The following is a 25,751-nucleotide window of genomic DNA, read 5'->3' as shown; positions in this document are numbered from 1 at the left end:
CATGGCTTGTAAATCGCGTTGTAAATACATGACATGAATTACCTTACGGATGAATTTTGAGGTCTTTTTTTGTTGGAAGTAATCTTGATGAAAAATCGCACAAACAAGCCTTGAAACAATGAAACTGGTCCTCAAATTTTGACTTTTCATTCATTCACAGCAAGAGCTTCCGTTTCTGCAGACTTGGTGTGTTAAGGTTGTATGTGAAAGCTTATTGCTCAGCTGTCTACTTGCTAAAGGATCAAGTGCTGCGTGAACCAGCTGGCCAAGACAGTGTTACACACGCGTCCTTTGGCTACGAGCCGCACAGAGTAGCACTCCCAGGTTTGGATGCACACAAATACCAGTTAATATGGACGAGAGCACGACCGTTGCCGTAGCTCAATCGTTAGAGCATCGGGCGCGTTCGGTCTCTTCTGGCGGTATGTTGTATATTATTCCACCTCATTTTCTTCATACCTAAATAAAATATACTACAGTTCACTTACAACAGTACGATTACCGCCTCCTAAACATTCCTAGCCTCATTTTATGCTGGTTTTCACTAAGGTTGTGCTATGCATATATGTCAATATTTCCCAATAACATCCTGGCAATTATGTTCGTTATACACTGTCATATAATAACACTTTTTATAATATATTAAGTTAAATCAAATCTAAGAGAGCAGGATTTCGTTTTTGGTGATAGATAGATAGATAGATAGATAGATAGATAGATAGATAGATAGATAGATAGATAGATAGATAGATAGATAGATAGATAGATAGATAGATAGATAGATAGATAGATAGATAGATAGATAGATAGATAGATAGATAGATGCCCTCAAACTGTTTTTGGTGCGTCAAGGAATGTTTCGCAATTAGTAATAATATTTTTTTTTTCACGTCCCGAAATCACCATATGATTATGACTGCAGACTTGGTAGTGGCAGGCTCCGTAGTGGCAGGCTCTAGAGTAGTGGCAGGCTCTAGTGACACCGTTGTGGCATGCTCTAGAAATTTCAACTCCCTGAGGTTCTTTAACGTGTACCCCAATGTGAGCACATGGGCGAGAAGCATTTTCGCCTACATCCGAAATTCAGCCTCTATGGCCGTGATTCGACCCGCGGCTTTCAAGTTTCTATTAAATGCGTCGCATTTAAGAAAGAGTGCTCAGTATGTTATACTTTATGTTCACAGAGGTCAAGCAGTCACGGATAATTATTCACGCAGGAAACCCAAATCGGAAGTACTTCAAACTATCATTGATAGTCAGCAGCACTGCTACATATCTTGCTTGCTAAAAATATTCCCCTTCGTCGATAACGCTACTGGCAGTGTACTGGCACATGTGCCATTCAAATACACAATCCACTGTTGTGGCTCAATAATGTACATCTGTTACGCACGACTTCACACTTGTGTGACGAAGAATGAATGACTAGGCACCACTCTCGCCCCGTAGTGGTGGTATAGTGGCTAAGGTACTCGCCTGCTCACCCGCAGATCGTGGGTTCGAATCCCGGCTGCGGCGGCTGCGTTTCCGATGGAGGCGGAAGTGTTGTAGGCCCGTGTGCTCAGATTTCGTTGCACGCTAAAGAACCCTACGTGGTCGAAATTTTTGGAGCCCTTCACTATGGCGTCTCTCATAATCATATGGTGCTTTTAGGGCGTGAAACGCTGCATATCAATCAATCGGTCATCCTTCCCTGGCGCGTTCGACGTTATTTCTATTACTGATCCATCGTTAGCCTTGTAATTAGATTACTGGTCCATTGTCAGACATGCTAACATGTGCTACGTTGTTCGACTGAACACAGTCGCAAGTTGCTGAGCAGTGCTACGTTTGCGTGGAACTAGTGATTTATAAAGTTTAGCGCCGACTGTTCAATGTACCTTTAGAGTGCATGAATTCACAATAGAAATGCTCAAAGGGAGTGGTGCCATAAAATGTAGAGGCCATCACAAACCGGTTGTGGGTTTCCTCTATATGCAAAAATACTTAACACCAAGAGTCGGAGAGAGCAAATGTTTAAAATTTATTTTAATGCACTTACAAAGTCTACCTAAATGCTCATTTTTCTAATAGTGACCCATCGCTATAGCGCACACAACACTGGTGTAGCTTTCCAGGAAAAGCAACAAAAGTTGCATTGACGCCGCACCAGATCGCTAGTGACGTATGTGACCTCTGGACCTCTGCTACCCCCGCCACGTACATAACGACAAAGTATCGATTCCTAGGCCCGTATTCACAAACGCTCCTTCACTCAAGGGCTTCCCTCGACTTGAGAAAGTCAAGGTGGAGCGTGCTCCTCCACTCAAGAGGCCGCTGCGTTTCATGAACGCTCCTCCACACCTCCTTCGCCAAGGGAGGCCTTGGAAATGCTCCCTTCACTTGAGTGAACTGCATGCGCCGAGAAAAGCGCCTGATCACGAGAGTATTCGCAATTGTGGTTAAGAATTGCCTATCTATGTACATTAAGAGAACGCCTTTTCTAGTTATTCTTTTTTTCTAAATTGACATTACAGCAAAATACGTGCATTTAGAGTGGTAGTGTTGTTTCCCTAAGCCTTGTGCTGATAGAGTTAGCGAAACCCTTCTTCAAGTCTGGCAACAGTCGAACCCAGGCAGCTGAACGAACAGCTGATGGCATTTCGTCTGCTGCTGAACGTGTCTACCTGCTTAGTTTATTTTGTCTTGTATGCGTCTAATAATTGCAGTTTATATTCACGGTAGTGTTTGCGTGTTTGTCGTTTGAGAGCCTACTTTCGCCGGGGTGACTAACGAACTACGTGAGTGATGACAGGAAGCGCAATAGATGGTTTGTTGCTTTGTTTACTTTCGCTTTACTGAGAGCCTTCTGATCACTAATGTAGCCACTGAATGTATAACGCGGTGGAATGAGTATTTTTTACTATATATCACATTATGTTGGCGTGCTTTTAGCATTGACCACCGCATTACGTATAAGGATTACTCTTACGTAAATTCGTTCTCGCTACGGGAGTACGTGCACAGTTCCTAATTTCAGGGGCCTGTGCAATGTTTATTTTTCTCATTTACTGCGATTTTCACCATGGTGCTTTCGTAGTTGTTCCTCTGCGTATAATAGGAAATTTGAAAGACATTGCTCGCAAGTGATATTCAAGGTTATACCAGGGTAGCGTTAAACACTAGGCATGTTATACACGTGGCTGAGCGTTCGAATTAGACTGCTACGCAAGTTAAGAAAAGCGATTGTGTGCCTTTCTTTCACTATTAGCGAAAAATACATATTAGAGTTGTTTTCTTCATTTAGTAACATATATAGTCGGTTAACAGGGACTGGTGTGTGTGTGTGTCAACTTTAACATTTTAAACTTCCAAGAAATAAGTTATTGTTTTTGCATTGTTTTTCTATTTGCCCTGCATTTGTGGATGCGCTTAATTTGACAGATTTGCATGGAAGTAACCTTTATATTTGTGTAGCTTCCGTCTCCAAGTTTACACAGCGGCAACGTCTTAAATTTTTTTCCCGTCTCCTTCATCTGCATGCTCAGAAGCACAATCGTTAGTGCATGAATGACCTTCGCACTGTTTTGGATTTTATTTGCAATATAACTACTGGAAATACCTGTTGAAAAGGATCGTGGTGTCTGTGCTGCATTCCAAAGCCCCGGCACAACATAAATTATAGGGGATGTTTTATTTTTTTTTTTGTAAATCATAAAATTGAAGCCGCGTCTGACTTTTGACGCTGTTATGTTTTAAAAACTATCCTGTGGGTTCTCTCAAGCTTCGAGAAAGTGTCGTCAAGAGCAGCGTGTAATATTCTGCTGATTTATTGAAGACCAGTGCAACAAAGCGGTGAAAAATGCTCAAGAGTATTGCAGTCATCGCGGATACATCTGGTCAGAACTCTGTAAATAAAATATCTGCTATTGCTGCATCATTAGCAAGTCTACCAGTTAGAACCATGCCATCTAAGTTTCGTGGAGAGGAGTGGTGCTGCTTTATATAAAACAAGTTTAATTTTCCTAGAACTGCTTTCCTGTAGAATTGGAGAAGTTGTTTTCGCAGTCTTGTCTCATCATGAAAAGACAAACACGACGATATTTATGTATTAATAAATGAACAAAACAGAAGTTGTGAATGACAAATGGACCTTTATTACATGTGGCTCATGAGGAGCAACGTGGCAAACATAAGAATGCAAATGAGAAGTGTTCATCAATCAAACATATGCAACCTACACCGTAAAGATAAAGTACGAGCTCGGAGGACATCATAAATAAGATTAAGAAAGTAGACACCATAGCGCGCCTAATGCAATGTAGCTGCACGAATTCACTGCTGTTTTTGTGCTTTTTTATACAGTCGTGCAAACTCTGCAATGCATTGATAATACGGCAGATTTTAGGAGGCCTTTTCTCTGTGTTCTTCTGTCGGCAGCTGGTCCCCTGCACAAAAGAAGCAAGAAATATTATTAGAAAAGCGTAATAGCTTGAATACAAAAGCCGCATTTTTCTTTAATTCTAGCTGTGCACACATTAGGTATGTCTCGCGTTCAAGAACAGACATGGTTGAAGTATTGAGCTTTGACTATTTTGACACAAGTTTGGCTCAGGCACTTGGGCAGCCGACCAGGCATATGTGTATATAATTTCATTATCTAATTGCACGAATCAGTGCCATAGCCAGCAATTCTTTTTCGGGGGGTAGGAATGGGGTTAACTTTAAAAAAAACAATCTCACTATGTATCTGCTGTATTTATATTTCATATGTTTGCGTTTTCATACGACACTCAACGCACGTTTGCGTACATGCAGGTTTCACAGAGCATGATCATCTGCTTGATCCCCTAAATGTGTACTTGGTTGTTCATTGGTATTGTGAGCTGCATAGACACTGTATAAAGAAGCTATGTTTCACGCGTAGTAGCTGCAGCAGCACACTCATTGCGCCCAATGTATTGTGTTGTGCTTTTCTTAAACTGTCTTTAATAGCAATCTGACCGAAGCAGGAAAAAAAACAAAAAAATACACGGGAGAACTTACCTTCTTATTGGTACAGATGGTCGTCTAACGGAGGTGTGCTTCGTCATAAATTTCGGCTAGGGCAGCAAACGTTCACCGGAGAGGAAGTCACTCTAAAGTACGGTGAACCCAGCGCATCAAAAGTTTGCTATGCCGCTTGCTTGTCAAGCTTGCGCACCACGCTTGAACTGATGCGGTATGCGAGCTTCATCAAAACACTTCAAAGCACTGGAATCCGCAGTAAGTCATGGAGCACTCGCACGAACAGTATACGCACAACCGAAGGCAGGTAATACACTGGCTCATGCACGGATCGCAACACATCACGGCACTGGTGAGTGCTCCTTCTGACACCACGCCCGCTTGCCCTGGTGCCACAGTAGCCGTTGCTGAACCGTTCGAAGACAGCTCCATAGTAAACGCGCACCGTCATTGTCGAAAGAACGCGGCGGTGGCAGCCTACTTGATCAAGAAACGCCGTCAAAGTGAGACGGGCTCCGCCATTGACGCGATGCTGGCGCAAATATTTCACTCGAGGGACGATTCAAGGTAGCTCGATCGCTTCCTTGACAATCTCGAGGAAACGCTCAAGATTTTTTCAAGTGAAGGAAGCGTTTCAAGTGAAGGGCGGTTTGTGAATGGGAAAACGCCACTTAAGGAGCGTTTCGAGTGAAGGGTCGAGTGGAGGAGTGTTTGTGAATACGGGCCCTATACTTCGTTCGCGGCTACTGCAGCTAGCCAATGCACGTGTCCGCGCATTTGTTTTGCTGGTCGCTGTGTGGCACACGTGCGCGAAAGCAGACGATACCCAGCACGTCCATCACAACGTTGTATGGTCCCGTGACCAAGCCTTCCACAGTGTTACGTCACTGCCAATCTCGGCACCCAGAAACCGAAAACGAAAATCGTTCATACAAATAAAGTCATATTCAATTACCTCGTGATTATGCATGAATATCGAAGCATGTATCATGCTACTTGGACCTATAACAAACGCTTTTAGCGGAGGGTGCATAAGACACAAATTTGGTGGAACCACCCCTTTAACACCTTTAATTTTCTAGTTACGGAAAATATGAGTTAATTTAAAGAAAAGCTCTGTACCCCACGAACATTACATCGAACCTATTAGATCCGCCATCACGCAGAACAGAATATGAAGAAAACGATTTCTCTGAACATCCGTAAACTCACAGTTTACCTCTACCCATATTAGGTAAGTTCGAAAAGTTGTCACGGTGTAATTAGCCTCTGTGTTAAGTTTAGAAAAGCCCCCACTAAAGGAATTGGAATGTTTCTTGGTTCTCTGCACTACTCAACACATCGAGCACAGCACGCTGTTTAGCTTGGATAAAAACTATTTTACCACTTTGTAATCCGCCAGTCTCCAGTTGCGAATGTGCAGAACCAAGTCCGACCAGTGGAGTCGTATTTCAGCGTAGAACCTTTCGTAGAATTCCTTCGAGTTTGGTCCTGATGCAATCAGCGGAAGTAGGTACATGCACATTACCATGAAGAACATAGGAATGGTGCCCCTGAAAGTAGCAATTGATATCGGTTACAGGAATCAACCAATATGTGACATATTATGCTGCCTCAAAACGAAACAATATGATTATTAGAGGCAGCGTAGGCTCTCGAAATTTCAACCTTTTAGTGGTTTCAAACGTGCACAGATATCGCCAAGTACATGGCCTCTAGCATTTTGGCTCCGTCAAAATTTTACCGCCGCGGATGGGGTCGAAACCGTGTCTTTGGGTCAGCAGTGGAGCACACCGGAACCGTTACACGACCATACAACTAATAACACGACCACCTAAAGTATAAATTTTGTATTATTCATCAATTTTGGGAGAAAATAAATACCTGCTTTGTATCGTAGCTGAGGCAGTGTAGTTTCATTTTATTCGCAACAATAGGCAAGAGCAGGGTATGCAATTGGGCCAGTTGATTCGTTATGAAGAAAAAACAGGGCTATTAAGACGGGACCAGAAAGGAGATGAGACCATGGCATTGACTAAAGAAGAAAGAAGAGGACGACCTTAATTTAGCTTTAGCAGTCCCATGGTGTCAAGTTTCCACAGCGTGGGTGCCTTAGCAAGCGGCTATGTACTTGGTTGATCCGAGCAACAGGCCAGAATAGTGCTTGTTCCTGTCTTATAACTATAGCTGCTGATGCTCGGCTATTTTGACAAAGAACATTTCGGTGGTAAAATATGAGCTCCCAGAGGTCTCTAGGACTTCTGCTGGTGGTGGTGGTGAAAAACATTCACTGGAACTATTTACATTTGAGAGAGAGGAACGACCTTAAGGGCCAACCCTTTACAAGCTCTAGGAGGAGTCCCTAGTCCGGGACCCCAATGGCTTCTGTGGCGGCACGCGCCTTGGCCACGAGGGCTCTTTGGCGCACCAAGGCCGAGCAGCCGAGCAGGGCAGCCTCCCAGCTCTCTCGGGTAGGGGGTGTAGGGGAAGTGATGGGGGGACGGCCGGATTAGAAGGGAATGCCCACACCATGTGAAAAGTATCCGCAAGTGAATGGGCACAGTGCGGGCATACCCCAGAGAAGGCCGGATGTAAGTGCTTAAGTATAGCCGGGCACAATACTGTGTTGGTGTAAAGGCGCAAGAGCCAGCGCTCGTCAGACTTAGTCAGGCCTGGCACTGGGGGCGGAAATCGGAGCCTGTTCGATCTGAACATTGCTGTAATTTCGTGAAAGGAGGTTACCGGACTAGGTTCTGGATCATCAGGCGATGAAGGGTGAGGCGGGTCCCGGAAATCAAGCGCGCCTCGTTACCACCTAGTCCTGCGTGAGGTGGAGTTCAGATGATGAAACGTGTATTTGGGCAGTCCATGTAATCACGGCGCTTAATGTTTCGAGCAGCGCGAACGGTGATACGACCTTTAGCAAGATTCTGACACGTGTTCCGCGAATGGGTAATAATAAACCGAGATGCGGGGTCCGCTGCAGCAAGAGCTATGGCGAATTCCTCTGCATGAGTGATATCCGTGGCTCGAAATCTGAGCCCTTGGACAGGCACGTTTTGATGGACTACGGCCGCCGTGTACCACCCACCATGGTGAGGGCCGGACGCGTCCGTATACAAGACTCCAAGACGGGACCCATAGCGTCCTTGCAAAGCTGTAACCCGCGCAGTTCGCCTGCATTCGGGAGTCCCCCTAGCCATGTTTTAGGGTAGAGGCCTGATAACCAACGCTCCACGCCAGTGCTCTGGGATCGTGGTCAGCTCCTCTGCATTTTAGGTGTAAAAGATATTGAGGCGGCGTAAGAGACATCTCCAAGTGTTCTACGTGGGAATCCACAGACACTGGTTGTTGAGATGGGCCTCTTTGAGTTCTCCTTACGTGTTGGTCATGCCCAGCTCTGCAAGACGTTGGTTAGACGTCGTGATCCGGAGGTCTAGGGCGCGTTTGTATAATTTTCGGAGAATTCTGTCCAGCGTGTTCTCATCGCATTTGCGCAAACGTAGGTAGGGTGTCAAATAAAGAATTCGACTGGTCACAAAAGCGTTGGCGAGGCGTAGAGCATCGTGGCATCTGAGACCCCCTCGCTTGTTCGAGACTCGGCGGACATTGCGGCCCACCTGATCCCCGAACGCGTACATAATTTGCGCAGGGTGGTATCCACTTTCCGGCTCTTGTGTAGAAAGAGCCCTAAGACGCGGATTTCTTCGCGTTCCGGGATAGGCCAGGTGTGCTGAGAAAGTACGATTTGAGTCATGTCTTTTGGTTTAGAGTAAAGATGCACGTACTCCGATTACGTGGGAAAGCATTCGAGGCCGCAGCGATGGGCGTAGTCATTCACAACCGATGCTGCTTGCTGCAGGCTAGCCTCAATGCTGCTAAGAAAACCGTGTGTTGCCCACAGCGTGATATCGTCGGCATACAGAGCGTGCCGTACACCAGGGAAATCTTTCAGCAGTAGGAGGAGATGTGCCATGGCGAGATTGAACAGAGGGGCATAGAGGACCGCTCCATGTGGTGTTCCTCGGGTACCTAGAAGATACCGACCGTGTTCCTTGCCTTTAATGCGGAGGTACGCCTGCCGTTCCATTAAGAACTGACGGATGTACCTGAAAGCATTGCGCCCACTGTCTGTTTCGGACAGATTGGTAAGAATTATTTCGTGGGTAACGTTATCAAAAGCTCCCTTGAGATCCAAGGCGAGGACTACCTTGTCGTCACTGGGATGTTCTACCGGCTCAATAACGTCGCGGTGGAGTTGTATGAGAATGTCTTGAGCAAAGCGATGTGAACGGAAGCTATATATAGTGTCGGCAAAGGTTCGACGAGCATCGAGGTAATCGGAAAGCCTATCCCTGACCATTACTTCCATAAGCTTCCCCACACACGAGTTTAAGGAAATGGGTCGGAGATTTTCGATATTTATTGACTTGCCCAGTTTGGGAATAAAAGTTACCAGGGCCATTTTCCAATTATTCGGGAGCGGTTCACACCCCTCCCAAATTCAATTGAAGTAGTCGAGGAGGTGTAGGTCTGCCAGGTCTGGGAGGTTGGCTAAAAGCTTAACCATCACTCGATCATGCCGGGGTGCTGTTCCTCGCTTCATTTTGGACAGGGCCGCCTTCAGATCATGGAGTTGAAAGCAGCGATCCAAGTCTGCGTTCTCTGAGCTTGCATATGAGCACGCCGGTCCGATGGGGTCCTGTCGGCCACAGAGATATTTATCCCTAAGTGCATGTGCCAATTTATCCGTGTCAACCCGCGTAGGCATAGAGCACGCGTTGAAGATGCTTTTGCGTTTTTGTGTGGGTATGGATGGGGTCGATGAGGACCCTGAAAAGACGCCACGTGTTGCGATTTGACATATGCTAGCAGCATTGTTACAGCGCTCTACAATATTGGAGTCAGTGAGCTGTGCCACGTACTCGGCTGCTTCTTGGGTGAGGGCTCTGATGTGGATTTTGATCTGGCGATTATGCTTCTGTCGGTGCCATCGGCGGACGAGGCTATGCCGAGCCTCCCAGAGACGGAGGAGATGGTTGTCTACCGCCGGCGTAGCCTCTGAGAGCTTAACCGTCTGCTCAGTTTGGCGAGCGACGTCACAAGGTGCTGAGCCCAAGAGGCGTAGCCTTGTTGAACTATAGAAGCCGGGGTCGTGTACTCTGAACGGAACCTCGTCCTGTCCGGAAGTTTCGCGTGTTGGTGGGGACGGGTAAGGGGATACCTCTGAATGGTAGTGAGGAGAGTACAGTGGTAACTGCCGAGAGTTTTCTCAGTGTTGAGCCAGTCTACATGCCTGATATGTTTGGTAAGTGTAAGGTCAGGGCATGTGTCTCGACTTACAGAGTTACCAATGCGGGTTGGGTGGGCAGGGTTGGCTTGGATGGTGAGGCCCAGGGTAAAAATAAACTCTGCCAACTTTCTACCACGCCGTTCTTCTTTATGGCAACCCCAGTGAGGACTAGGGGCGTTAAAGTCACCTACAATGACTAGTGGCTCCCTGCCTGCCACTAGGGCTTTGCTAAAAACAGCATTATAGGTTACGTTATGGAATTTGGGCGAACTGTAGATGTTTAAGATGCGAAGGGACGCGTTCTGCTTCCTAAGCGGGAGGATAGTCACCATAACATACGAGTAAAGTCGATCGCAGTCGAGATCTACCTGGTTGGCGGTGTACTTTTGATGCACGCAGAGTGTGGTTTACGCATCCCTTTTGATACATGGTACAATTTGTGAGGGCAGTGTGCTCGCCCGGCTTCTGAAGGGCCACTACCGCAAGCAAATGTGGATAGGTTTCTAAATGGAGCCGCAAGGAACCCCGCTTAGTGCGTGCCTTAAATTCCCACCAATTCCACTGTAGGATTGTAAGAAGATTCGAATTAGCGCGGCCGCGGCGCGATCTAGGGCCGTTGCTCGCCATCGTTGGAGCATACTGTACCCTATCGGAAAAAAAAGAATGGTGGGCATGATGTAAACCACCGCCCACCATTATAGTGGATTAATGTAGTGGGTGAATGGTGGAAAACGCCCTCCATGGCGTATGGTGGGTATGGTGGGTGCTGTAGTGCCGGCAACGCTTGAGCGCAAAATGACGTCAGAATCACCGTGGCGAGCTGCCACAAAAAATAAAAAAGAATTCTATAAAAAACGGTATAAAAAACACCCATGCCGTAAAAAAAAACAAGGCGCCACGGAGGATCGAACTTGCAACCTGCTGATGACCATTCGAAGACACTATATAACCACTGCGCCATACCAACATGACGTTGGTTGTGTGTTAAATACTTAGTTGGCATACAAACTTACGGTTCAACTTGATTTATGTTTGTTGTGTACACAACATAGACAAGATCTATACCTGCTACTAAAAATTGCACATTTATTAAACACAAGCACCTGCGGCCTGTAACGATTGCCACTGTGTTAATGGCACTATAGTGCTATTTTTTCACAATTCACAACTTCAAGCAAAAAAATCAAGTGGACTGGGGAGCAGCAATAGTTTACCGGCGGTGTCTGCCAAGTTTAATATCCGTTTCGCGCTTGTTCTAAAGGGCGACATCTGCTCACGCTTTATACCGCCTCTAAGCTCATTCCGTAGATACGCTCGCCTAATTTATTTGATTGAGTATTGGGATGCTCTTCGCGCAATGTAGAGGGCGGTCGTGCCAGCGCAATGCTCTAGCTCTTTCGCTAAAGCAACAACTACATAACGGCTTGGCCAAAACGATTGCAGTGTGCAGGAAACATTACGCTATCATATTGGTTCACCAAGCATACGAATTGCCACGTCTGATTTCTTGTACAAATGCTAGAGAAATGCCGGCGAGTGCGACCGGCGGCTGCCGGTGAGAAGACACTTACGTTCACTGGGAGTGCTTTATTCGCGTCGCATTGATGTTTGTTGCTTCTTGAGCGGACACCATACACAATAAAAATGCTTGATTGATTGATTGATTGATTGATTTGTGGGGTTTAACGTCCCAAAACCACCATTTGACTATGAGAGACGCAGTAGTGAAGGGCTACGGAAATTTTGCCCACCTGGAGTTCTTTAACGTGCACCCAAATCTGAGTACACGGGCCTACAACATTTCCGCTTCCATCGCAAATGCAGCCGCCGCAGCCAGGAATCGAACCCGCGACCTGCGGGTCAGCAGCCGAGTACCTTAGCCACTAGACCACCGCGGCGGGGCTGCTTCATTTAGGTTAATTGATGCCATGGCTGCGCTGTATTGTCATACTTAATCATCGAAATCGTGTATTCTGAAACCCGGAAGCACGGATAACACAATTGTACGGGCTCGGTCAGTAGGCCTAACCTTTGGTAGAAATCTTGGTGGTAGAACATGTCGTGTACAGATCCCAGCTTGGCACACTATATAAATTGCCTGCCATTATAAGCCCACCCATCATCTGCTCACTGCTTCCCAGCATTATCGCGATGGTGGGCAGAGCTTCTTAGCTTGGTACACCATGTGGCCCACCATAACAAGCAGCACCCATCATCTGCTTAGTGCTTCCCAGCATTATCGCAATGGTGGGAAGAGTTTCTCAGCTTGGTACACCACGTAGTCCACCATGATAAGCACCACCCACCATATGCTTAGGGCTTCCCAGCATTATCGCAATGGTGGGCAGAGTGTCCCATTATTGCTCACTATCTAGCCTCTGCTTTCCACCATCATTTCCACTTTGCCCATCATCTGTACGCCATACCAACCAGTATGTCCAGGCATACCCAACATATTTTCCACTACGTCCCACCACATCCATCATAATTTACACCATGCCCACTATTATTTCCTCTACGCCCACCATGTTTTCCAGCATCCACCATGGCAATTTTTCCGATAGGGTAGGAAGGGCCTCCGCGAGAGCAAAGTGGCTCACTGGGGCTCGGCTGCTCAATCCGATGCTCACTTCAGAGGTCGCAGTCGGACTGTTAGACTGCTCGACTACTGCAGCCACCTGGGAAAAGGGCCAGGATGCTCGAGAGTTAGACACCTGCTTGAGCTTAGACCGCCGGGTGTTAAGAGCAAGTTGGGGCAACTGGGCCGCTATCATGCCCGGGATTTGGTCGAAATCGGTTTGAAAGGTGGCAGCCAATCTATCCTCAATAGTGGTCACTATGAACGCCATCTGTGCCTCTAAGCTGCTAAGACGTGCCTCCATCGGTGCGACGACCACCGCGTTGTCCCCATGTTGAAAGGGGGCACTATCCATCGCCTCCAGCGCCTCTCCGGAGGAAGTCGGAGTAGGTAAGGATGACTGGGCGCATACCCGCATACCACGCATAACCGTGGTATGCGAGTATGCACCACAGGTGAGTGACAGTCTTTATCGACCAACAAAGGCATACGACAAAGGCATACAAAGGCATACGACAAAGGCTCAACAAAGGCATACGAGTATATCAGAACCGAGCTCTATGCACTCCCCTGCTGAACTACGCTACAAAGATACACGGAAACAACTGCCGGAGAAGTAGGCTTCAGTGAGCTAGTGAAGCAGAGGTTCAACTCTGAAATCAAGTTCCTCGGGACAGAGCAAGCCAAAATTTGCAGCTTCATCATAGACGAAATGAGAATAAAGCAAAAACTTGAATATCACAAACAACGAGATGCCTTCTTGGGAGACATAGACATGGGCGCTCTCTACTAAATGTTTTCAGCCTTGCAATAAAGCAAACTAGCGAATTCACTTTTGTGCTTTTTGATATGTAGCCTTCACGCTAGGTTTCAGATCCCAGTGGCATACTTTTTTACCACGTCATGCACTGGCGAACTACTTGTGGAAACGACCAAGCACGTCATAGAGAAAACTGAAGAAATGGGATTCGAGATAGTTCGAGTTGTGACGGACAGCCACAAAATAAACGTCGCTGCAATAGAAATAATATTAGGTGGGCAATCGAAAACCCGAGTGCCTCATTCCGCCGACCCAAGTCGGAGTTTGTTTCTGGCATTCGATCAGAGTCATATCCTCAAAAATACCCAATCGCAATTTCTGGCTTGAGAATTGGGAAGAAATGGCGAAATTTCTTCAACCTACATAAAGGACCTCTACAAGATGCAGCGGGCTGGATTATCAAACCGGTCTGTTTTCTCACAAAGAAACACGTCTATCCCTCTAATATAGAAAAAAATGGGAGTCAAGCCTGCCGTCCAGTTGTTTTCGCCGGCAATGACAGCGGCTTTGTCCTTTACGAACGATCATGCCAGGCACACGTGTGACGCAAAGTTCGCCAGCGTCGGCCCAGCTGTTGAGTTCGTGAATAACGTGACCAGATGGTTTACTCCCATGGATGTCAGCAACTGCCAGGAGCATATTCATCAGAACCATCCGAACACCAGGCAGTTTGATAATTCTGAGGACTATAGACTTCATTGGCTGGAATTTGTTTTTTTAGAATACATTAAAGAGCTCAAGATAGAAGGCGCACCAATGAAATTTTAACGAAAGAAACTCACCATGCACTAGTATTTACCACAGTCGCCAACGCATAGTGCATCATATTTCTGATAGAGGGTTCAAATTTGTGTTGACTAGAAAGTCTTCAAACGACCCCATCGAATCCCTGTTCAGGACGCTTTGACGCAGCGTGGGCTGCAATGATATGCTTGATGTCAGAAGCGCTCTTTCGGGCCTTGAGAAGATGCTGAAGACGGGCATTTTTGCGGCTTCCAACACAAGCAATGTGGAGTGCTCAGCTTCGTTCACTTCCTCGGGCAGCATGATTAACAGTGCGCCGAGTCAAGCAGCACATCAACAACAAGCGCTGTCGCAGCAGTCAACTTGGCGTAGCAATTAGTGCAGGAACACGGCGCTTCAACGAAGCCGTTCCTGCCCACGTCAAATATAGCAGCAGCTTCTCTCGTCGCAAAAAATATATCTCGCGTCGTGAGTGAAAAAACTCACTGCGAGCGCGGCGTGTCGTTAGTCTTGAGGGCAAAAGGGAGCAGCACCAGTGCTCGGACGGCTTGATTTCCCACCAGGACAGAGGTAGCTAGTCCAACCCCACTGCGGAGCTCGTGTGTGTACTGCATGCCCTGAAATATTTGTGGACGTGATGCTTTCTGCATCGTACAGCTCTCTTTAAGCCTCGACAGACGTCCGTCGTGAAGAGTGCGGATGTAATTGCTGGCCTGCCAGTACTGCTGTGTGATCGTTTTGACTAAATCCAAAAAACGCAAACTAATAGAGCATATGTGCAGAAAGTTCATGAAGCCACTGTTCTTAAACTATGCGGTCGACTTCATTGCTTGATTGATTTATTCGTGGGGTTTAACGTCCCGAAACCTACATGTGATTATGAGAGACGTCGGAGTGGAGGGCTCCGGAAATTTCGACCACCTGGGGTTCTTTGACGTGCACCCATATCTGAGCACACGGGCCTTACAACATTTCCGCCTCCATCGAAAATGCAGCCGCCGCAGCCGGGATTCGATCCTGCGACCTGCGGGTCAGCAGCCGAGTACCTTACCCACTAGATCACCGTGGCGGGGCTGCTGTCGTTTTCACCAATAAAAAATGTGTGGCCATGCTTTATGAAAGGAAGCCGCTGTCACGGAAGTTTTTGAAGCTTTAAAAAACTTGCATGAAACGCGTGCACCTTCAACATTGGACTGACAAGTGGTTTCAGTTCAACCGATTGTTTCTTGACTTGTACTGACTCATTTATTTTTGTTTTTGTTCTTGTGCATATAAAATTTCTATGCCATGTTTCATTATTTGAACCTGTGAATTCCACTTATACTTTGATGGGAATCAATATTCAGCAGAGTGCTCCTTCGAGCGCTTGCAAACAAAAAATAAGACACCTTCTGACGCGCTTTTTTCGTAGTACGTTACTAAAACGAACCCACAGATGCGAAATTACCGAATACGAAGGAAAGTAATCGCATGAAATTGTTAAAAGCCAGTGGCTGTGCCTCATCTACACATAGCAGTCAAGCAAAGAGAGACCACGCGAGAGGGTAATAACCTGACGCCACCATGCAGTCACTCGGAGCAATACAGCGCCACTCGTAAAGCAATGGGAACGAGCGTGACGCAACAGGCACAGAAAAATTGAGGAGGCGCTGGTTGAGCATACGTATGTGCGCACATTTGTAAATATACTTAGTCAGTTCATAACGTTTCTCTCAATAAAAAATTTACCACAGTCACCTACCTTCGACTACATAACACAAAATCAATTCCCAGGAACGTAGTATCTGCCAAATTTTCCAGCTTAGAAATAGTTCAAACACTTTATGTGTCTGAGACACTAAAACTTTGTAATAAACTTGCAGAAGTGACTTTCAGGGTCCCATAATTTACTCATCGTTTCGGTTCATTGGTAGTTTGCACGACGCAACTGGTAGGTACTCACTCTACGAACGACGCTATATCTTGCAAGGCTACGATTAACCTCGGCCACATGGGATCCTTTAACGTGCACTGAAGTCGTGGAGTACACGGGATTCTGCAATTTCACCTTCACTGAATGCCGCGGCAGGAATCGGTTACCGGTCTTTCCGTTCAGTAGTCAGTCAACATAACGTTGGGCTAACGCAGTAGCATGATGGTAGTTTTGAAAAGCACATATCTCCCTGAACGACTGAAAGTACGTAGTACATGTTCGCTGTATTAGCGCCATATCTCCACTCGATACGTAATTTTTCGTTAATTTATATGACCAGCACAACAAAGAAAACATGCACTAGATGGTCATACTTCATATTTGAATTGGAATTCAGCGAAAGAAACAGCACGTACGCTAACTCGCAACTGCTGATTATTTGAAGAGACGAATAATCATATAGGTCCGCGACGCTCCAACGAAGCTACCGGTCTCGAGCGTCCCTGGTACCGTCAGAAGGCACCACGGTGTTCGCAACGCTTTCCAAAGTCTCTGGCTGTAGTCTTCAAAAATGTTGACCACAGATTTAAATTGCTGCTACACTACGGGCACGTTAAGTTAAGAAGCATCTACACACTCTAGCTGGTTGAGTGCTCTCTTGTAAACCGAATGGTTAAACAGCGACTTCCGGAGAATGATAACGGAGAGCGATCTTCGTCCTCCAATCCTGGTTCCGGAAGAATGAAGTGTTTCCCACTATCCTCTGATTGAGCGCGTTCTCCTTCTACACACTCAATCTTATCGACAAAAACGTAACATTCGGCATATAATGTTTTTATGCCAATTATTTATGGGTCTAGCGCACCCCGACAAGACAAAAAAATACACACACACACAGCGGTAACTTGCAACTTGCAAGAGTAGTTGCAATTTGGCGCTGTGTGTGTGTGTGCCTTTTTTTGTGACCTTGTCGTGGTGCGCTATTTACCCATATAAATGATGAACCCCAACCAACTAGCCCAGCAACGTGCTTTAGAAGATTTGATACCCTCAAAAGCGGTTGGCAGAAATCACCGTCAAGCTCTGAAGGAGTCGTACTCGAGCGCTTTTGGTGGTGTTCTTCAGGAGTTCTGTGTGTGCTTAATTTACGCTCTCTGAGTTCACGTCAGCTTTGTTCTCCAGTTAACAGACCCTGACAAGGAATTGCTATGGTGCTCCCAATGGCTCCACCGGGACCTAGACAGCGTTGATGCAGTTTATAAAAAGAGATAGGAGCACTTTGCTTTCTAGTGACTCCGGTGTCGGAATGGCTTTCACCTGCTTCAGTTGAATCAAGTTCTTATCGCAGGTAGTCAATACTCATGACTATAAATGATAAAGAAGTACTAATTGGTTTCTATTTTTGCTACGTGTTCGAACCCCTTCTATATCTTTTTGGTTATATAAGTCACACTCATTGAAAAATCCTTCAAGTCTTTCAGGAGACATTGAGTTGAACCATTGCCTAAATACTGAAAACTCTCTAAATAAATTTCTGGCGGGACAGGCTTAATACGGACTAAACATATTTACTCTACTTATTAAGATATAAGCATTCGATGCTTGTTTGACCCTAATAGATTGTCATTCTTCCAGCAATAATGACACAGTTAGCTGCGAGAATTGAAATAATGACGACTAGTTAAATAGTACATGACATGTAATTTGACGTGAAATTTGATGTCGAAGACAGGTCACAAATTGATATCGCGGCAATCCATAGCTTGGCTGAGTGGCCACTTGTAATACCAGAAAATTGTTACAGTCACCGCGACCAATTATTGTCATATGAACAAGGTATTCGCGGCGTTGTTATACTGTGGTGCTGAATAAATAAAAGGTTTGACCAAATGCCGTCTGGTACTCGAAGACTCGGACTCAAAGGGCCGCCGGTCAGAATAAAACTGCTGAATTACAAGATTAAACTTGAAATACTGACAACACCTTGGAAACTTCGGAACATTCTAATTTTTTAACGTAAAAATATGTAATATTGGCAGGGTAATAATGTCCTAAGAAAACAGTTTCATTATGAGGAACGCAGTACATGAGGCTTCCGAATGTTTAGACCATCTGGGGTTGTTAGCATGCTTCTAGATCTCTGTTCACTAGACTCAGTCACGTTCGCCTTCATTGAAAATGGCGCTGCAGTGGCAGGGATGTGATCCCGCGACCATCGGGTCAGCTGTCGAGCGCCATAACCACTAGGACACCATGGTGGGTTATCTTTGCGAGGATTGCGACAGTGCCAGCAAAAATTGGTGTCTGCGCAAAAAACTGCACAAACTGGTTGAAACAGGTTAAGCGTGGTTCTGTTTCTGGCGCCGTTGCCTAGTTGTTCCTGCCGCATGAATAACCCTAAGTTAATCTCTTATTCCAATTTAACTGTGAATTTTTGTCACGACGTTTGAGGTTATGAGCCTAGAGTAGATGATTGAGGGAAGTGGAGGAGGGGGTGTAAGGTTTCTATGTTTGCGCTTAGAGTGACTCCTAGAAACTAACTATAACGTAATGAAGGCAAATTGATGGCCTTCTCGAATGCACACCTGTCCCCTTCTTCTACACCTTCTCGAGAAGCATGGGAGACTGCCCTGATCAACTGCCCTCCCTGGAGTGTCAATGGACTCGGGTGAGACAGACGCGAGTCTGGGCCTCTTCATGTGGTACGCAACACCACATGATAACCCGACCATGTAATGGGATCATTCTCTGGCCACCAAACTCTCTCAAACTCTGTGTTTTTTCTTTCTACATGCAATATTTGCATCTAGCTCTCTCTTTCTCAAGTAGGAGACCACCTTAGCGTTTATTTTATCATTATTGAGGGACTTACAGTGAACATACAGGTAAGCAAGTTTAAATAGCTATAATATTCATATGAGAGGCTCTGCGTTCAAATTCAAGATATGATTCTGAGAGACGCCTTAAAGGACGCCTACACGTATTTTGACTACATGATGTTTTTCAGAGTGTGCTGACATCGTACAGTACACCAACTTTCACGATTTAGCATCGAACTAAATGCAACCTCCACGGCTGGGATCAAACCCGCAACCTTCGAGTGAGCAGCCGGGCACCCTCTTCACTGATTCACCAAAGTGGACGAGTTAAAATGGCTTGCGGTAACTTTCGCAGGTATCTTAAACAGCAAGAACACATCATGATCATTATCATTGTCAGCAACAGCCTGACTATGTCCACTGAAGGACAAAAGCCTATCATATGTTTCGCCAGTCAACTATGTCCTGTTCTTTCTGCTGTTGATTTATACTCGCAAGCTTTCCGGTCTCCTTCATCTACCCACGTGAATTCTCTCCGCTTCTTCCGTTTGCCTTCTCTTAGAATCAAGTCTGCAATCCTTAATGAGCAGCGGTTATCTTGCATTCGCGCTGTGTGCCCTGCCCATTATCATTTCTTCTTCACAATTTCAACAATGCTGTTCATAAGACCCATTTGTCCCCTGATACACTCTGCTCTCTTCTTGTCCTTTAGGGGGACACCTATCATGCTATCTTTCGTTGATCGTTGCATATTCTCAATTTCAGTTTGACCCTTATCTAATCGTCCGTTGGTAAGTACCACTGTTGCATGCATTTTTGTTACATGCCTTCCTCTTGAGGGATAGTGGGAATCTAACATTGATGATTTGCCAAACGTTTGCCGAATATGCTTTACCCCATTCTCAATCGTCTATTTATTCGATCTCGTATTTAATTTACAGGGTTACTACCCTTCCCTAAGTAGACGTACTCTTTTATAACTTCAAGTGCACTGCTATCTATCTGGAATCTCTGCTCTCTACCAAGGGTGTTGTACTTTACTTTCGTCTTCTGTAGAATAATTCTAAGACCGACTTCTCTGCTCTCCTTGTTTAATTCAGCAATCATGAATTTCCACTCGTCCTCTGAGTTACTCAGCAACGCAATGCCATTGCTGAAGCGAAGGTTACTAAGCTACTTTCTAATAACTCGTATCTCTAACTGTTCCCTTTGTATGACTTGGAAAACCTCAAGTAAACACGGGGTAAATAGCTGAGGGGAGACCATACCTCCTTTTCGAACACCCTTTTTCATTCGAATGTGTTACTTTCTTTACGGAGCGCAATGGTTGAAGTTGATTCGCTGTAGATTTCTTCCATGGCATTTATATCTGCTTCGTCAAAGCCATGATTGCATAGTGTCTGTATGGATCAAATGCTTTCTCGTAATCTATGACGCCTGTGTATAATAGTTTGGTAAATTAGGAGAATTTTATTAGCACCTGATTGCTAGTGTGATTGTGATTGATTGTTGAGTAGCCTGTACTAAATCCTGCCTGAAGTTTTGGTTGATTGAATTATAAGGTTGTCCAAATGCAGTTACCTTTCACCGCTGTAAATAGATTTTATACATTGTAGAGCGAGCTGATCGGCCTGTAACTCTTGAAGTCATTGTCATCCCATTCTATATGAATTATGATTAATTTACCATTCTGCAAACAATCTCGTACCCTCCACGTCAGAAACACTTCGTAAACAGGGTGGCCAGTTTTTGTAACACAATCTGTCATCCGTGTTTCAGCAGATCTGGTGTTACTTGATTCTCATCTGCAGTTTTGTCTCTTTGCATTCCCTCCAATGCTTTACTGACTTCTTCTGTCATTACTGGTGGGATTTCATCTGGTTTACTGCTAGTTTTTATATTATGGTCCCTGTTGTCCCAGCTGCAGGTCTCTGTAAAACTCCCCCGCTACTTTCACTATTATGTGCATAATAGAAGTTACTTTGCCCTCCCTGTCCCTTAGTTAATACTTCTGGTTTTGCTTATCCCAAGTTTTTTCTTCACTGCTTTGACACTGCCTCTGTTCTTTAGAACACATAGACTATGGTTGCTTGAATGCTGTTCACAAACTTTAGTGCTTCACCTGAGCGCTATGCCTGCTACTGAGGACTGGAAACTATCTTCGTACAAAACTATAATCAGGCCACTTTTTGAAAAGGAGAAATTTGGTTTCGTCTCGCTACACTTTCTTGCCGTGTGAAAAAAGTGAAATTCCTACAAAAGAAAGCAATAAAGTTTATCTCTAATAGATATGACCACCACCTTTATCTTTCGTGGCATGCATCAACTGATCACTTGACACACTTGGGCATAGAGATACATGTGAACGCATTATCATTGTCAATGAGGTCATGCGGATGTCTTCGCTTATTGTGTTATAATATCTATATCTGGTATGTTCTGCTCACATAACACTCACCTGTTAAGCTTGCAACGGTCTGACTAAGTTTAAGTAATCTTCAAATTACCTTTTTTTTATCAGCAGTGGATCTCTGGAAAGGCTTTGACGGCGCACTTTAGCAATTACATTTAGAACAAATTGTTAAAATAAGTGATTTTCACACTGTTCTATACTGTTGAACGTGCTAGAGCATTCATGAAAGAGCACCAAAGGCAAACCTACGCACCCACAAAAATAAAGCTTCGCGGGATCAAATTCAGGCTCTGGCGGCTGCTTTTCCGATGGAGGCGGAAATGTTGTAGCCCCGTGTGCTCTGATTTGGGTGCACGTTAGAGAACCCTAGGTGGTCAAAATTTCTGGAGCCCTCCTCTATGGCGTCTCTCATAATCATATGGTGGTCTTGGGATGTTAAACCTCACATATCATAATCAAAATTAACGCAAACACGATCGCTCGTGATCGCGTCATCTTGATAACTGCGTGACTGTGTCTTTTGTGCGCCGCTTTATTATTATCGTATTTGCCCAACTAGTCTATCAGTATGTATTATCAGCTCTTGTATAGCCACTCTTTTTATAACCTGAATGAGTGACCGCAAACGCCCAGTCAATAAGCGCCATTGCCATTATACAATGCTCGGGGCCTCCGCAGTCGTGGCCGAGCGATAAACGTAATGTTCTTGAAGAAGAACAACGCGTGGGTGTGAAAAGAGCGAGAATACGTGCATGCGTACGATGAACAGACCTGTGCAGCTGTCTTCTGCCACACTGTTTTGAGAATTCCGCACCAGGACGCCAGGTACAGCCGCTTACTGACTCGGTGGTCGGGGCTCGCGTGTTCAGGTTAAAACACGGAGGAAGAAAAAAGGTAAGGAGAGGGCATTCCCAGCCGGTGCAGGGCGTAAAAAATGTGGCGTAAGTGACATCATGGCGGCCATATTCACTAGGCACAATGGCGGCGTTGCTATGGTTACGTGTTGCGCAGTGGGGTTGGTCTAGCAGTGAGCGGCCGCGGCTGGCGGCGGAATGTGCGCCTCCCCAGGTCTCGTGCTGAGCCGTGGCGGACAATATCTGTGCTCTGCGCCGCGTTATTGGTTACGCAGTGTTCTCCTGGCTGTTACATTACCCTTAGCAACGTTTACAAATCCCTTTGTCCATAACGGGGTTTCCACAGTGCATAGAACAAGTGCATATCCATGTGTCGTGCGGTGGATGACGCGGATGAAGCAGTTAGTGTTCAGCGAAATGGCATTGGGCACCATGATGAAGCTGAATGACGACGTATGCCTTGCAGGTCAGTGACGGTTGAGCAGTGCTCCTGCTTGTGACAACGGACGACGCTGTTGAGCCCAACAAGACGCCCTGAGGACCATGTGCACATACGTAGTTTCGTAATGTGTGTGTACAGTAACAACTTGCATGTGCGTATTAAAACACCTTTTCTGTTCCGCTTGGTACACTCTCCACCAGCATTGCATGTAATCTCAACGTAACAGCAACCACGTTCAACTGTCACTAGCACCGTGCTCAATGTCCCCACGGTCACAGAATGCTGACGCAGGTGAGTTTCATGCGGAACGCGGACACAGTGGCCGGACGCTGCGTCAGTCGCGTGGCGGAATGCAACCGTAGAAATCGCACGACCAATCGTGTTGTCTGTACAGTTGCTGAATTATTGAGGTGAAAGCACTCGCCGTTGTCAGTGCGCCTAGTGCGCGTTCTCTCACAGTTGCTTCGTTGTCGGCGAGCTGTTACTCCCTGTTATTGCTCGGACGAATTGATTTCGCTGAAAGTGTCCTGCTGGTTCAGAGTGATGAGCCCCGTTCCATTAGATTCGGATCGTCACGACATACGCGCTGCGCAGCCCACGTGCTTTCCAAGCCGGAGAGGGAGTCGCGCCTTCTGCTTCGCATTCATATGTAAACAAGAGAGGAGAATTTGCCTAGTCAATATGGCCGACTTCCGGCTTCATCGCGGCTTCGCAACGAGTGCCGTCAAGGCCTCTCCTTACCTTTCATTTCTCCGTGGGTTAAAATATGGGTGGCTGTATTCCTTGTATGTATGTTTACTTATTTACTAACTTGAACACGCATTTTAGGAGAGAAGCTGTTTCAGCTTGCCGTAGTTTGCACGGTATCACACAAAAAAAAGCCCCAGGTGGGCATGCGCAACAGCAATTGGGCAAGCCCCACTTTATGCTAGCAGGTGCGATTGTCAAACGAGAACAAGCTCCAGAAAAAAGAGAGAGAGAAAAAAACCTGATAGAATGACATAGAAAAAAGAGCATACAGTGGAATAAAGCGAATAAATACAAATAAAGGGAAACATAAACAAAACGAGAAAAAAAGTGGGAGAGAAGTGGACAGAAAGAAAGGGGGAAATCGCCACAAATAAAGGGAATCAAAAAGTGCAGGTCTGCGCGCAACGTGCAGCACAGTCACTGCGAGGGCTGCAAGAGCAGCCTTTCACAGCTTTCCTTAAACACTCTTTGGGTAATTGCTACAAGCACATTTGCAGGGTTCCAACTACGCCATAAAACGTCCTAATTTTTCTGTGGTACAGAAGCTTTCGCTATTCCATCCTTCGCTCTTTCTCGAAGAATCTTAGAACCCGCTAAATACTTGCAAGGAACTTTGTGATTTTTGTTGTGGCTGATGAAGATGAAGAACTATGCCTGATGCTTCTGTAATGAATTGCAGCATTCGATTACCCTGTCGTTAAGCATTTCGCCATGTGTGACGCCTGGTTGTCGCTTGGCCGTTCCAAAGCACTTTATTTTTTATATTAACGCAATTTCTTTCCTGACATCAAGCCGGCCAAAAGCCAGTTTGCAAAAGAGCTTCAAACATGGATTATACTGAGCTGGCACGCAGGATACTTGCTTCGGGATCCCATTGTACTTCAGCGTTTTTTATTTACTTATTTATTTAACTTCGCGCAATAACGGTGACGGACACCGGCAGTGGTACCCGCCACGGTGGTATAGTGGCTAAGGCACTGAACTGCTGACCCGCAGGTCACGGGATCGAATCCCTGTCATGGTGGCCGCATTTTCAAAAGAGGCGAAAATGCTTGAGGCCCGTGTGCTCATATTTGGGGGCGGGTTAAAGAACTCCAGGTGGTCAATATTTCCGGAGCCCTCCACTACCGCGTCTCTCATAATCATATCGTGATTTTGGGACGTTAAATCCCACATATGGATTAGTCCCACGAAATGGACCCGGGTTCTATTTGCAGCAACAAATGTAAAATCTAAGATGCAAAAAAGCTTATGACAGAGTTTATTTCGGTGGTGTGTGGCGTGATACCCTTACTGCAGTGCGCAACAGCAGGCCCAAGCACATCCAAAACGTTCTCACGCGCTAGCGCGGTCTGGCCTGTGTAAGCGGCTCAGTAAAATGCTTTAGCCACACCCGATTACACTCTCTCAACAATGATGTGATGGCTCAGAGAACGATATTCGGCAGACGCGCAATTAACCAACGCGTTGTATTGTAGCAGAACGTGCTGGCACGCGCTAGCGCGTTCTGGCCTGCTCAAGTGGCTGCGTAACAGGCTGTGGCCTCTCCCCCTTACACTCTCTCAGCAATCACGTGGTGGCGTTTGGAAATAAGAATATGCAGACGCACGAAGAACCCACGTGCTCCCACGTCCTGCAGAGATGAATCCACGTGACGTGCTCCAACAAGAGTTTGGGACGAGCAACAGCGACGGAAACTACAGTGAACCCCGGCTGCGGCGGCTGCGTTTCCGAGGGAGGCGGAAATGTTGTAGGCCCGTGTACTCAGATTTGGGTGCACGTTACAGAACCCCAGGTGGTCAAAATTTCCAGAGCCCTCCAGTACGGCGTCTCTCATAATCATATGGTGGTTTTGGGACGTTAAACCCCACAAATCAATCAAATCAATCAACTACAGTGAACCCATGTTATGATCCACTTGCAAGGATGCGTTAACATCAAGCAAAATGCGCGTGATTAAGGGAACTTAAGGTGAACACATGTCTCGTTCAGACGCTATTCATCATTAGTTTTAGTGGGAGATGGTGCATTTTCAATTTTCTTGAGTAAATTCTTCTGGCCACATTGTTTTCATTTGTTTTTCAAAACCACCTTCAGTTGTGCGTACTACTAAAAAAATAACTTGAAATGTGAAGTAAAA

The 25,751-nt window shown here is 45.9% G+C and overlaps 1 protein-coding gene across 1 annotated transcript in view; it reads right to left on the bottom strand.

The window, feature by feature from the left end:
• The window catches only part of LOC119161144 (nose resistant to fluoxetine protein 6), a 111,106-nt gene that overhangs the window by 44,362 nt on the left and 40,993 nt on the right, over positions 1-25,751 (bottom strand). Inside the window, exon 10 of the mRNA XM_037413496.2 lies at positions 6,371-6,539. Coding sequence (XP_037269393.1) covers positions 6,371-6,539 — 169 coding nt within the window. The remainder of the gene's footprint in view (positions 1-6,370; positions 6,540-25,751) is intronic.

Source organism: Rhipicephalus microplus, chromosome X, assembly GCF_043290135.1.
Source record: "Rhipicephalus microplus isolate Deutch F79 chromosome X, USDA_Rmic, whole genome shotgun sequence".
In the NCBI taxonomy this organism is placed as follows: Eukaryota; Metazoa; Arthropoda; class Arachnida; order Ixodida; family Ixodidae; genus Rhipicephalus; species Rhipicephalus microplus.
This window is presented reverse-complemented; position numbering and strand designations above follow the sequence as displayed.